Source organism: Meles meles, chromosome 8 (assembly GCF_922984935.1).
Source record: "Meles meles chromosome 8, mMelMel3.1 paternal haplotype, whole genome shotgun sequence".
Lineage (NCBI taxonomy): Eukaryota > Metazoa > Chordata > Mammalia > Carnivora > Mustelidae > Meles > Meles meles.
In genome coordinates this window covers 29506123-29520953 of record NC_060073.1, presented here as the reverse complement: position 1 = coordinate 29520953, position 14831 = coordinate 29506123, and the positions used below count along the sequence as shown (strand labels likewise).

Below are 14831 nucleotides of genomic sequence, written 5' to 3'. Positions count from 1 at the left end.
GGTACAGTGACATAGAAGGCAGTAAGAAAAAGTGTTCCACAGTGAAGAAAGTGATCAGCTCCAAAGTACAAAATGTTGGATATGATGAGAGCAGAGAATTTAGGTGAGCATGGGGACTCCAGCAGTAGATAGGGAATCATTAGCTGGGGGTTGGTTTGGGAAGTCTTTGCTGTAGATACCTATAGATACAGATAAAGTACGAGGGAGGTTGAGGGAGACACAAGAGGTAGGCATAATGAGGTAATAAAATATGTCCACATATTGAATTTGTGCAGGCCATGTCTTTTGTATGTTATCATTTAAATTCTGTAAGCTCTGGGAAACTACTTATATTTCTACTCCCAAAAGGGTTTTAAACAAGCAAACAAAAATATTTATATCTCTGGAAATCTGAATTAAAAGAGCTATGAATTGGATGAGCAGGTGGTGGTTACCATGACTGTTTGGCAGTATTTGGGTTTATGGTAATTCATCTAATGTCTTTCTGAAATCCCCAGCATGCCTTTGTAATGAGCTATTGTTCATGTAAAAGTCCATGATACTATAGTAACAGGATTTGTGTACCTTGCCACATACCATTGACTAGATCTTGATCTTAAAAATTCGTTTTCTAGACGCTTTTGCAATAGAGAATCAAGTGTAGTTTACATTTTTCATCACTTTCCTACTCATTGGGAAAAGCAAAAGTGTATATCAGATGCTTTCGTTATGATCAACTCTGTGGGAAGGGAGGAGACCTTAGCTTTATCTTGAAATAATTATGTATACTGGGAGGAAATTGATTCAGATGGAATCACCATACAACTAGACAGAAAACTTCATCTTGTTCATTGCACTAGGACCTGTGCCAACATTACTTCATCTTTGGCTTTTGCTATATATCCTGTTTTGTTAAGTGAAAAAACAGCTCGGTGGTCTTAAATTTTTTTGGTACACCCTTCATTAGTAAAAAAATCTCTCTCTAGATATAGTTAGATACATAGATAGATACAGATATCTTTAAAATGACTGTATGTTACCACTGTTCTACTATAATCAATGTATTATAAAGCATATGCAGAATAAAGACATTTGGAAAGGAGAGAAATCACCGTAGAGACCATTTGTGTTTTTAGAGACATAGAAGTAGTTCTTTTCTTTCTAAGTGTGGTTATAATGTGTCAAGTTCTCGTGTATATCTGAGCAGTTTAAAAGACTTGTAATTCAGAAGTAATCTTTTTTTTTTTTAATATTTTATTTATTTGACAGAAATCACAACTAGGCAGAGAGGCAGGCAGAGAGAAAGGAGGAAGCAGGCTCCCTGCGGAGTAGAGAGCCAGACGTGGGGCTTGATCCCAGGACCCTGGGATCATGACCTGAGCCGAAGGCAGAGGCTGTAACCCACTGAGCCACCCAGGCACCCCCCAGAAGTAATCTTTTACATTTATGGTTAATGTTACTTATGTAGAATCTCATAAAAGTTTTTCTAATCAGGGAACTCTTTTTAAAAAAAAAAAAAGATTCTATTTCTTTATTTGACAGAGATATAGCAGGAGAGGGAACACAAGCTGGGGTAGTGGGAGAGGGAGAAGCAGGCTTCCCATTGAGCAGGGATCCCAATGTGGGGCTCCATCCCAGGACCCTGAGATCATGACCTGAGTGGAAAGCGACGCTTAACAACTGAACCACACAGGCACCCCTAATGCGGGGGCTCTTAACTGACAAAGCAAACAAAAACCTACAATATTTTTCACTATAATTCGTTAATGAACAAGTTGGAAATCATAATGGCCAATGTTAAAATTTCATTATGAACACTAACTTTGATATGCTTGTTTTTCTTTCAGATGACATTAAAGTATCAGTGAATGATTTTATCATCAAGGCAGCAGCCATTACCCTTAAAGTAAGTAGCAGACCCTAAATCATTTTGGCTTCTACAATGGTCTCATGTCTTGGGATTTTTATATGATAAATAGAACTGTCATTTTTAAGTCACAAAAATTATATAATTTCATTGCTAAAAATATATCATTTAATCTCACTCCCTCAGTTTTATACACGAAACTGAGAATCAGGGGGGTTATAACTAATTATAGCAGAATAAAGACCATTTATTCAGCAAATACTAACTGATCCCCTGTTACATGCTGAGTACATTATAGGCATTTAGAGAAACAGTAGTGAACAAAAGTGAACAAAAAATGTTCTCCGCTGTCCTGGAGCTTATAGTGTAGTTGGGAGAAACCAGTATTTGTCAGATAGTGAAAGTGTTGTGGAGAGGAGAAAGCAGACCCCGCTGCAGAATAAGTCAGGGTATCATGGTGCACACAGTTAGGCAAGATAGGTCTCTCTGTCACTGTGGTAACTGAGTCAAGGACTGGAAGAGAGGGTCTGAGCAGGAAAGCTATCAGAAGAGTGCGCCAGGCCAAGGGACCTGCCCACAGAGGGCTGGGGGAAGGGGCCACTGCCTTTCAGACCCGCGGGGATACTGTGTCTGGAGGAGGGGAGGTAGTTGATGCGATTAAACAGAAGAAAGAAGGAGGAGTTGTGCTGGCAGGCGCTGGTAAAGCCTTGGCGGCCGTGGGAAGGACTAGGGATTTTATTATGAAGGAGAGGGGAGCCTTTGGAGGGTTTTGAGAAAGGATTGACATCCTACTTAAACTTGAAAAAGAAAAAGGAGGGACTGTTCTGGTGGTTTGTGGAACACAGCCTGCAGGGAGGCCAGGGGGCAGCAGTGCACTGTCCTGGGAGGCCATGGATGACGACAGTGGTTTGGGCTAACACAGCATCTAGTGGTGAAGCTGGAGTGAAGGCAAGATTTGGGACACATTTCAGAGGTAGAGCCAACAAGATTTGCTGATGGATTGGCTGTGTGGTGTGAGAGAAAGGACCAGGACTTTGGTCCAAGCAGTGGGAGGGCTGGAGTCCCGCATGCTGAGGAAAGTGGGAGAGGAGCAGGTTTAGGCAGGAGTCTAGAGTTGGATTTGGATTTGAAGCCCGGGCTTCCTGCCTTCTTGTTCCTGCGCCATTTTCTGTCCTTTCTCTCTCATATGACTAGGCTATTTTTCCGGATCACTGCATGTTAGGTGCTATATTTAATATATATATTTATAAGGAATTTATTATTTCTTGAACGGTGCAGTAATAGAGAATTTTAAAGTCCTGCATTTTCTTAGCCTTTCATATCTAAGTGTTCATATGGCTTTTGTCTTTTGAGCAAATAGTATTTTGAATTATATTAGTGATTTTCTAATTATGAATCATTCTTGCCCTCCCTAAGTGAATCTCTAGTGGTCATTATATTTCATTTCATAATTTTGTATCAGGAGCTGTAAGTAATTATAATTTACGTTTTGTGCTTTTCTTTTTTAAAATCAGTGTCTTCTTAAAGTGAATTTGGGTACTTTCTCCCTTCCCTTTCTCTGTGCATATTTCAGTATTATAAAGGTTTTTATTTCTTGAAGCTTTATAGAATCCACCAGTAAAAATATCTGAAGCCTAGTTCTGTTTTGAGGAGGGAGCTTTGACAACTGTCTCATTTTTTCCCCCATAATTATTGTGCATTTAATTTTCAGCTTTTTCTTGAATCAATTTTGGAAACATATAATCCCAGAAAAATCACTCATTTCATCTGGATTCCCAAAAACTTGCTAGCCCAGAGTCATTTAAATGTGCTTCTTACAATATTTTAATATAATAATCCTCAACACTCACATTGTTCTCAACTCTGTCTTGCTCTTATTATTGCATATTTGTGTTCTTAGTCCATTTATATTGTTGTCTTATGTATTCCTTCCATTATTTCCTTCAGTTTTAGATCGGAATTATTTTAGACTTTGGTTGAAAATATTTTGTTAGGAAATGGGAATGTGTAATTATTATAATTTTGAATATGAAAAAGAGTTTTTAAGAGTATGAATGTTCCTCTGACCACAACTGAGGCCAGATCCCGTAAGTTTTTGTTGCATAGCTCTGAAATTACATTTATTTGCCAGATATTCCTCACTTGGGAGGGTTTTTTCCTCTTTTACTTTAGTGCTCTCTGTGAAGAATTTAAAATCTCCTTGGGGTTTGGGACTTCACTGTTATTATTTTGACATAAATGAGCTTTGAGTACTTTGAATGAACCAGCTGAGCCTTGAGAGATGGAGAACTCCATGCACAGAGCAGCTGAAAGCAGTGCAGTGGAGGAGGGCCTGGGTGGCTCAGTTGGCTGAGTGTCAAGACTCTTGATTTGGGCTCCAATCATGACCTCAAATTGTGAGATTGAGCCCCCATCAGGCTCTGTACTGGGTGTGGAGCCCACTTAAGAGTCTCTCTTCCTCTCCCTCTGCCTTCACCCCCGCCTCCGACTCGTGTGTGTGCTCTCCCAAAACAAAACCAAAAACAAAACAAAAACCTGCAGTGAGAGCGAGCATAGCAGGATGAAGAGAAGCCTGAGTACGGTGGGGAATGCATCTCCAGGGAGTGGTCAGTGTACAGTTAGGTAGGCTGTTATCAAAGCAAAGATTTTTGAGAAGAGAAATTAGTTTGTGCTTTCTGTTTTTCACCATCATTTTTTCTTCAATATTTGGCAACAGTATCAGTACATACTGTCTCCAGGCATTTACCGATTTCTTCTGCTCTTTTCATCCTCTGTGTAGTTTTGTGTATGTTCAATACAAGCATGCCCATACATTTACCATATGTTTATGAAGCCTAGGAAGTCTTTCTTAAAGAGGGAAGTCACTTATTAAGGGCCGGATGGATCTCCCAGGGCTATACTAGAAACTTGGGCTTTCTACCTTCCCAATGGAATAATGTGGTTGAATTGTTACCCCGTTCCCTCCCCTCTTCTCAATGCCATCTCGGTCAGCATACGAGACAGGAAGTATAACAAATGTTGAATGCTTTTTAGCAATCAGGTTGAACAAAGGGAGACCTTTTTTTAACTATGATTTATTGTAAAGAGATCAAAACATGTACATCAGCGTTTCCTCAACCTTGCTTCAAAAAGCATGGTATGTGTATTCTTCCCAAACATAGAAGCCGTTTAACACAGAGATCCGAACCATTGTTTCAAACCAAATCTTCATTTATTTGCTTCTGTCTACCTCTGCTCACTTTCAAAAATGCATAATAATGCTATTTCTCTGTAACCACCTTGGTCTAAAGCTGCTTTTTAAAAAATACAAACAGACAAACAAATCTGCTTCTTTAGAATGACATGTTTTTTCTGTTTCTGTTTCCTAGCAAATGCCAGATGTTAATGTAAGCTGGGATGGAGAGGGCCCAAAGCAACTGCCCTTTATTGATATTTCAGTGGCTGTGGCAACAGATAAAGGTTTAATTACACCAATCATAAAAGATGCTGCTGCTAAGGGTATACAGGAGATCGCTGACTCTGTAAAGGTATGCCTTAAGAAATATTATGCTTTCGGAATGTTAGTATTTACTTTCTGGTTAAGTCGTGGCATCATCTAGTCACACTGTGATGTATTTCCAAATGATCATCAATCATAGATGAAGGTTTTTAAGTTTTAACCTAGGTATGACCCACTTTAAGAACATTTAACCTTCAAGAGTTCAGAAAAAAACATACAGATAAATGAGGATCAACTGTATTCAAGTTATAGGTGAATGCTTTATTTCCCAAAGTCTAGAATTCAACTCTAACAAGGATATTTTAGATGGTTTTAAAGTTAAAGCTGAAACCATATTCCTATGAAGGTGGTGATGGAGAGACCTCACTGTTTACAACTTTTTATTCTTCAAAGTTGATTTCATTCATTTCCTCTCTAGAATTGAGACCACTAAAGTACTTAATATTGTAGAAGCAAAAGTACGGAATTTTTCCCGAGTTTCTTTAAGAGCAGTTTTTATAGCTCCAAATATGGAGGAGTCTGATTTCCCCCAAAATATTCCATTGAATTGGCAGGAACCAGAGAGTAGGTCAGCTCTGACAAACACTATAATTTCCAAAGGTACTTTTTTGACAGAAGTATCAGCTCTTAAAGTGTTAGAACTGAAAATTTCAGATTCATTTAGATAATTCATTTAGATGATTCTTTTATCTTTCATTTACCAAAGACCAGTTGTATATATAGTGGATGAAAAGTTATAAGGAGGAATTAAAAGTGGAAGATAAGATTTCTTTGGAGAGCTGACAGTGTATACACATATTGATGAACTTGCCCAAAATACATGAACACAAATTAATCAACTTTTAAAAGCATACTGTTCAATTTTCAAGTTAGATATAATTAAGGGTGACCTTAGTGGAATAGACATTTTTAGATCTTCACTCCTCTTTGAAAAGATTTGCAGTGCGTTTTTATAGATAAAAATGTAACTTTTTCTTAATTGGATGGTGGTATTAATATAACTGATTCAAAAGTCAAATAATTAGATTGGTTATTAAGATAGTTATATGCCTTTTGGTCATCAAAAGTTTTCAACAATAATGAGAATTCATGTATTTTAGTGTTTTTGTGAAATTCAGATGAGATCACATTTAACCATAGAGTTAGAATTTTCTTAAATATTTATACATTTTTCTTATTTTTAATATTTGCATATTTCTTATATAAAATTTTTAAATTAACCATTTCAAGAAGATTTCTTTGATTTTGACCAATTTATTAATTTTAATATGATAATGCATAGTCTGTTCCTTGTATCCTAGAAGAACCTAGGTTGAGATGGTAAGGAGGCAGTGTGAGCAGTCTCTGAGCGATGGGAAGGGCAGTCTTAACCCTTTGGAATGTTCCAGAGCCTCTGGTGGTCCTCGAGGTTTTCCTCTAATTCCCAGCAGTCCTGAGCTCTGGCTACCCTGTGCTTCCCATTCTCTCTGCTTCTCTCTCCCACCCTGCTGCTGGTGTTTAACACTCCACTCTTTCTTGTTCCTGGGATATACCAACTATTAGGCTAAACACTTTATTTAATTCTGTTAGCCCTGTGTTATAGTTGAAACCTTAATTTCCCCATTTGAAGTTGAGGAAACGGAGTTTTAGTAAAGCCTTTAGGAAGTTTGCCCAAGGTAATCCATCTAAAAAGCAGTAGAAGAGAGGATTTATTTAAATCTGGGCATTTCTCAGGTGCTACTTTCTGAGGTTTTCTGTGGCTTCCATAGCTAAAGTAGCTTCCTGACCTTACCCTGTTTTTTTACTGTCTTTTTATGCAGTTGATCAGTCTTTGAAGTTACCTTGTTTATTTGTTGGTCCTTCTCTGTTCCCTTCTGTCTGACCTTGAGGGCCTTGTTCTTGCCGTATAACCAATTCTGCAAGAGTGCGTGGAAGGAAGATCATAGATGCTCAGTAAATTTATTTTTTAAATTTTCAATAAAAAATGTTACTAATATTAATTTTTTTAAGGAGTTTGTGGGTCTCTGGAACTCCATCTGTGGACCCCGGTTAAGAATACTTGCACTAAGTTTTTACTTCCCTGGCCATCACGAGCCTTAAGGATGTCATTGTGTGGTGCTGAAAGCATGTCTCAGCGGCGTTCAAGTGTGTAGTCCCTAAATAAAAAGTAATACAGTAACAAGCACTAGAACCCATGTTATTCTTAATTCTTCATTAATTATAACAGTCTTAAAAGACAGAGGCAAAGTTTTCCTCTATTTGCACAGTAAATTTTTTAAACGAATTAATAAAGAATGTGTATTTGCTGGTCATCTTGGATTACATCCTTTCAGCTGGAGGCTTCGGGTAGCATATGCTTTGATTTTAAGTTTGTATTGCTGGGAAATCCCAGTGAGAATTAGCAATTTTCAAAACCAGTGATCCTCCTCAGAATTATTCTTATTCCAAGCTTTTAGAATTCATTGGTAGGAGTATCCTGCTGATGTGTTTAGGGTCTACAGAGTTTTTGTTTCTTTGTTTTTTCCTTTCTTTCTTTCTTTCTTTTTTTTTTTAATGTGGGCTTGCAATCCCGTTTTTTAAAGAATGTCTGTGTTATTTGTTTTTAGCCTAGTAACTCAGCAGGATTGTTGAGATCATGTGCCTTTAAAGAAATGCCTTTTGAAGTTCATATGATACATATCTGTTTATATCATGTGAGCAGGCACATTGCTTAAGGCAGAAAAAACACATTTGTAGATTGTCCTGTCTATTTCTGATAGTCCAAGGACCACACAAGTCTAAATTCATCTTTTCAGTTTTCATTTTGGATCCAAGTAGTTTTATAAATAACTGCATCCAGATAACTACATCTGTCTCAACTGTCAGAAAGTCACAGTGATACGTTGAGATCACTTTTAGACTTTTAAAGAATGTTTTCGTTTTTCAAAAATTAAGTCCTCTCTGGTTTAAAATTGAACAGTTCTCAGCGGTGATTGTAATTGTACTTATGTTAGCTGTATAGTACAGAAAATTAAGCATCAGATTTATTTCATCTCCCAAAATGACAATAGTTTAATTTTTCTCTTCCACTCATGAATTAGTTCATTATTAATTTCTCATATGTAATGATTCAATCTCCATTCCTTTGTTTTTGAAGCATTAAGAAATAAACGTTAATGTAAGTGTGATTAATTGCAAATGCAAGTAAAGGAAAATTTAATTACTTAAAGTCAGTCTCAGAGTGTCTGTCTTTCCCTCTATCGGTTTTAAAAATCAGTTTTGCTAAAGTGATAAAAAAATTACTACATTCTTCTATCTCTCGTGGCAGTGCAAATTGGACTAGCTCATTCAGGAAATGCCTCAGCTGTAAAATTAAGAACCAAGAAAATGTTTATGTTCTAGGGCTTTGTAATTTCACTTCTGAAAATTTATATGAAATAATTGAAAAACCAGCGAACCAAATTAAAACACTGGGGACGTGACTGAATTGTGGCAGACGTAGCGTCTTTAGAATGTTTACAACTGTCTGTAGTTATGTATGTTATATGTGAAAAAGAAGCAAACACTGAAAGATGAAAACTAATACATTGGTTATGGGATTGTTGCCATTGAACAATTAATTAAAAGCAATCCGATGGACAAGAATGGCTTCTTGTAATACTGTGTCCTACAAGAAAAAAACAGCGTAGACACAATAAATTTCACTGTTTCTATAGAAAACACTGAAGCATTCTGCATAGTAACGATGTATAGAGTAATTCTAATACTGGAAGAATTTTTAGGAAAGCAGTTTTTGTAGAGTATCAGTTTACAGCTTTAGCTTCTTAAAACTATCTGCTCTCTAACTTGTTCATTTTTTAATTGTATTAGAGAAAATGAAGTCAAATCAAGGCACATGAGAGATGAGTGTATACCCTCTACAAATATTTTAAGTGACAAAATCAGCCTGTAATGTGGTGTTGGTTGTCATTCTGTATTTGTGTTTTTCCTTCCCAGGTCCTGTCGAAGAAAGCAAGAGATGGAAAACTGTTACCTGAAGAGTACCAAGGAGGATCTTTTAGGTAATATTTAAACTCTTACTTATCAGTAGCATCAAACAGGTATCTAGGAGTCTGTGTCATTTTTGAAACACTTTTTTTAATTGAAGCGACCTGTCAGGGCTCGTAGGAACCCACTAGGATTAGCTAGTTAACCCATTCAGGTATTCTCAGAATGACTTCCAGGTTCTAAAGCTTTAAAAAAATATATTTATAAATATAATAGATTTATAACCTCAACTTTTTCTACTCGTGATCTCTTATTTAAAGGCACTTTGAAGGAAAATATTAACACGTAGAGCCTTTAGTTATCATAAGCTCTATTTTTATTTTTAAGTGTCACTTATACACGGTGTAATATACTGAGTACAGTATGAATGTTTCAAGAAGTGGAGAAACCCGTGTAACCAACCAAAGCAGGATATAGACCATTACTAGCATCCCAGAAGCTTCCCTTTACCCCTTCCTAAATATCTCCCTTGCCAAGGTAACCACTCTTCCAAAAATCATCACCATAGATTTCTTTTGCTACCTTTTTCTTTATATAAATAATATATATTCCTTAGTGTCTGACTTCTTTTACTCAGTATTAATGTCTGTGAGATTAACCATGTTGCAGTATGAAACAGTTGTTTATTATTGCAATATATGGTATTTTACAGTATATTGTATACATATGCCATATTACTGTTGGGCATTTGTCTTTGTTTACAGTTTGATGCTGTTACAAATAATGGCACTGTGAACATTCTTATTATTAGCATCTTATGGTGAACATATTTGTTGTATAGACTTGCAAGTGAAATACCTGAATTAAAAGTGTTAACGGATACTGTCAGTTTTCCATAATGGTTATACAAATTTGTACTTCTAGCAACAGTGTATCAGAATTCTCATTGCTTCATATTCTCATCAATACTTAGAAATGTTGGGTTTTAAATTGTAACAGTTGTTGGGGTGTGTAGTGGTACTCTTTTGTGGTCAGAGAAATGCAAGTTAATAATGTTGAATACTGTTTTTATTTAATAACCTTTTGAGTATCTGGTAACTTATCAGATAAAGTACCTGTTGATGTCTTGTGTCCATTTTTAAAAATGATATGTAGAGGTTCTTATTTCCAGATACACAGACCTTTATAGGATACATATTATTTCAGATATCTTTTCCCACTCTGTCCCTTGCCTTTGGAACTTTGGTTATGGTGTTTTTAATGAACCCAAGTTCTGAATCATAATGAAATTCTATTTATTAGTATTTTTTTTTAAACAGCTGGTACTATTTGTTTTATGTGTGGAATTATTGCCTGTCCCAGAATCATGAGGTTATTTTTCTGTGTTATTTTCTAGAAGCTTTATAACTTTTCACATGTAGATCACCATCCATCTAAAACTAGATTTTGTGTAAGATAAAGGTCAAGATTCTTTTTCCCCCCATATGGATATTAAGTTGACCCAGCATCACTTATTGAAAAGCTTACTCCATAGCACTGAGAAAATGACTGTGTATGTTTGGTCTGTTCTGTGTTCTGTTTTCAATTGGCCTATTTGTCCATCCCTTGCTCAGTACCACTAAGCTGTAACTTTTAATATCTGGTAAGGAAAATCTTCTAGTTTAGTTCACCCTCAATACTGTCTTTTATAGCTCTTTCTTTTTCCAAATAAATTTCAGAGTCAACTTAACACTTTCCATATACAGACACATAGAAACCTTGCTGGAGTTTTTTGGGTGTGTGTGTGTGTGTTAAGATTTTATTTATTTGTTTGTTTATTTATTTATTTATTTATGGAGAGACCAGGGAGAATGAGTGGGGAGAAGGGCAGAGGGAGAGAGAGAATCTCAGACAGACATTACGCAGAGTACCAACATAGGGCTCCAGATCCCACAACCCTGAGATCATGACCTGAACCAAAATCAATAAACTTTGCCAGAGTTTTGATTGGGATTGCATTAAATCTTTTGATCAGTTTGAGGATTCAGTCTTTACAGCACTGAGTCTTCCAGGCAGTGTACATAGTATAAACCATTGTTTATTTAGTTTTTTGGTTTCTTTCAGTTCCATTTTATAGGCTTCTATACAGAGGTCTTAAATTTGTTTCATTAGATGTAATTCTTCATACTTGGTTTTTGCTACTACTATAAATGGTATTTGTTTTATAATTTCATTTTCTAACTATAGCAACCTGTATATAAAAAATGGATTTTTATGTTGACCTTTTTATCTAGTGGCTTAGCTAAATTCACTTATAAATCCTATCAGTTTATCTGTAGAGTCTTAAATTTCCTGTATGCAGTCAGTTCATCTGTGAATAATGACTTTTATTTCTTTATTCTTTTTCTTCTTATATTTTATTATTTCTTTTTCTTGTCATAATCCACTGCCAAGACTTCCAGTCCATGTTGAATGAATGTTTATATTAGATACATTACTTATATATGCGTGTTGTTTTTTTTGATACCATTGTACCTGGCATCTTTGTCTTTGGTCTTTGAATAACTTGCTCTAAGGTTCTATGTCACAGTTTTTCACGTCTGGGAAAGGGTTCTTTGATAGAGGACATGCCGCTCTCAGAGCTTTTGTTTTCCCCTAGTATTTCCAACTTGGGCATGTTTGGCATCGACGAATTTACTGCGGTGATCAACCCTCCTCAGGCCTGCATTCTGGCTGTTGGGAGATTCCGACCTGTGCTCAAGCTGGAGCAGGACGAAGAGGGGAATCCCAGGCTGCAGCAGCACCAGCTTCTAACAGTCACCATGTCAAGTGACAGCCGAGTGGTGGACGATGAACTGGCTACCAGGTTTCTTAAAAATTTTAAAGCAAACCTGGAGAATCCTATCCGACTGGCCTAGTCCTCATACGAAGTTGGTCTTTGGCTTAGTTTATCGTATAGCTGTTACCAGAACCTACACTATAGGAAAACAAATAGCTGTATAAGCATGAAGTGGGTGAGTTGTTTATTTATTCAAGGTGAATGAGTTTGGCCCGAGTTGTCTTCATTTTCAGTTTGGGTTTAATGATGTAGAAATAAATAACAAACTGTAACTAATGAAAGAGAACATTTGGTTAGATCCCTTTTTAACCTCCGGTGCTGTACTAAAGTGGAGTTAAACTCGATGTAAATTAAATTAAATGTTTGGCTCATTTGAGCATTTTAGACTATTTGAGAATGTATGATAAATTGTAAAATTGAAAAATTGTTAGAACTAATTAATGTTGAAATTAGACGTGATCTTCAAAGAGAAGCCCATCAATTTAATTAGTGGGACCTCACTTTTTATAAGCACTGCTGTTACTTGAACAATTTAATATGTACAGTTTATTCTAGATAATAGTAAGTAAGTAAGGATCACATTATATTAGGGGTTATGGCAACATTATTGAATTTTTTATGTATATAAAGCCATAGGTCTTAGAGTGGTTTCTGTCAGTCTTATTTTTCACTTCTGTGACACTGTGAACTTCTAAAGAGGAAGAATTAAAAAGTCAAAAATAAGAGCAAGAGAGAGAGACCAAAAGATTTGTTTCAGTAATAAACTGTAGGTAAAATATCTAAATTTTCTGAAATAAATTACTCACCTTCATATTAAGTTGGAATATAATAAATTATGCTATATCATACCAAACATTTTAAATTTGTGTTACTTTAAACACAAAATGTTGGGGGTTTTTAATGCGTTTTAATCAAGTTTGTATTGTGCAATAAAATGTGAGAAAATTTAAAAATTTCTATTGTATTTTAAATGTTAGGACACAGAAGTTTAGTAAAACCTTCAAGTAGGTTAGTAATTTGCGTAGAACAACTTATAAGAAATTCTACAGGAGGAGAGAAAGAATTTAAACTTCATATGACATTAGGAAGACAATGAACAAGGAATATGAAACTTTGAAAGAGAGTGGAAGGGAAAACTTACGAAGTAGGCAAGAGCTCTCCTTTTTACTCCATCAATAGTATGAAATTTTTACTAATTATTGTAAAAATTAGAATAGCTTATTTCTCTCTTTTAACAACTTTTCTACAGTTGGCAAGTTAACTGTACTGAAATTGGGTGGTAATTTAATTAACCAGTCCCAGAAAGGCTTGTGTTGGTATCTGCTGCGGGCAATCGCCAGAAGAAAAAGACCCATGTGGTATTAAGTGTGTGGTATGACAGTGCAGTACTTAGGCCCAAACCAAAGAGCTGCTGAAACAATTAGAGCCCCAGTATATCAGCTGTCAAGAATATGCTTAACTTCGTTATTCAGTTTCAATAAGCTGTTTTTCCAAAGTAGTCTTCCAAATTTTTGTTACGTTAAGAGTTACACTGAAAATTATAACCAAAGTGCTATTTTCAAAATAACTTTTATATGTTACATGCTTTCAGTTTTAACTGAAATTATTTGTGTTTTCCTAATTTTTAAAAAAGATTTTATTTTTTAGAGGGTATGAGCAGGAAGGAGGGGCAGAGGGAGAAGGAGAGAAAGAATCCCAAGCAGACTCCAAGCTGAGCACAGAACCTGACATGGGGCTTGATCTCATGACCCTGAGATCATGACCTGAGCCAAAATCAAGAGTCGGACATTTAACCAACTGAGCTACCCAGGCCCCCCAGTGTTTTTTCCTAATTTTTATATCTGAGGAACAGAACGTGGGCTAGCCATAAACAGGCCTTGGCTTGGAGTTGTGTTGTGCATCAACAGTAGTGCCTCTGTTTTCCTGTCAGTAAAGTGGGCGCTGATATCCACCAGAGCGTGCCTTATAAAGTTGCAAACTGCACAGGAGAAATGACACGTACATTTAAGACATTTTGATTTTTCGTGGGTTGACCTCTCAGCTTTTGGTACAAAGGCTTTTTGGTTCTGACTAAAAGTGTTTTCTCGAATATTTATACTGATTATGTAAGGAAATTGCCATAGCACTGATTTGAGAAAGAGGTATGGTATACTTGGCTTGGGTTGCTACAGAGAGCAAGCTATGCACTGTTTGGGCAGTCTCCCTCCCCGATTTTATTTGTTTGTTTTTATTTATTTATAAATAAATAAATATAGTGTGTATATTTATGTATAGTGTATATATCTATCTATATATAGATAATATTTATTTGTACTGCTGATAGTTATCACACAGATATAAACATGAAATTTTATATTTGGTCATCTTTTTTCTCATTTAAACAGGGAAAAAGCAAAATATTGGGAAGACTTCTAAGGAAGTCTAAGGAAAAGGTGACATAGGTCAAATGGTTCTGCTTCTCCAATTGCAATTTCTAGTTGACATTTACAGATCGAGTTTGTTCACTGTTTTGTAGCATCAGTATACTGCTTGCCCAACTTCTTTCTTTGAAACGTATATAAGTCTTTTATATGGACTGGACCTTACAAATGGTGTCAAGTGAAACTTATTTTTAGAATTTTTTTTCTTTTTTGCATTTTGGACTTAATTCCTACTAATTTATATAGGCCAGACATTTGAGAATTGTGTTAAAAGTAAACCTAGTTTTCTAGCCTTTTACTTGA

General features: G+C 36.0%; 1 protein-coding gene across 1 annotated transcript in view; it reads left to right on the top strand.

Annotated features, from left to right (window-relative positions):
- The window catches only part of PDHX (pyruvate dehydrogenase complex component X), a 67758-nt gene extending 53963 nt beyond the window's left edge, over nucleotides 1-13795 (top strand). Inside the window, exons 8-11 of the mRNA XM_046015317.1 lie at nucleotides 1827-1885; nucleotides 5215-5373; nucleotides 9300-9364; nucleotides 11929-13795. Coding sequence (XP_045871273.1) covers nucleotides 1827-1885; nucleotides 5215-5373; nucleotides 9300-9364; nucleotides 11929-12187 — 542 coding nt within the window. The 3' untranslated portion in view covers nucleotides 12188-13795. The remainder of the gene's footprint in view (nucleotides 1-1826; nucleotides 1886-5214; nucleotides 5374-9299; nucleotides 9365-11928) is intronic.
- Nucleotides 13796-14831: the final 1036 nt, after the last annotated feature.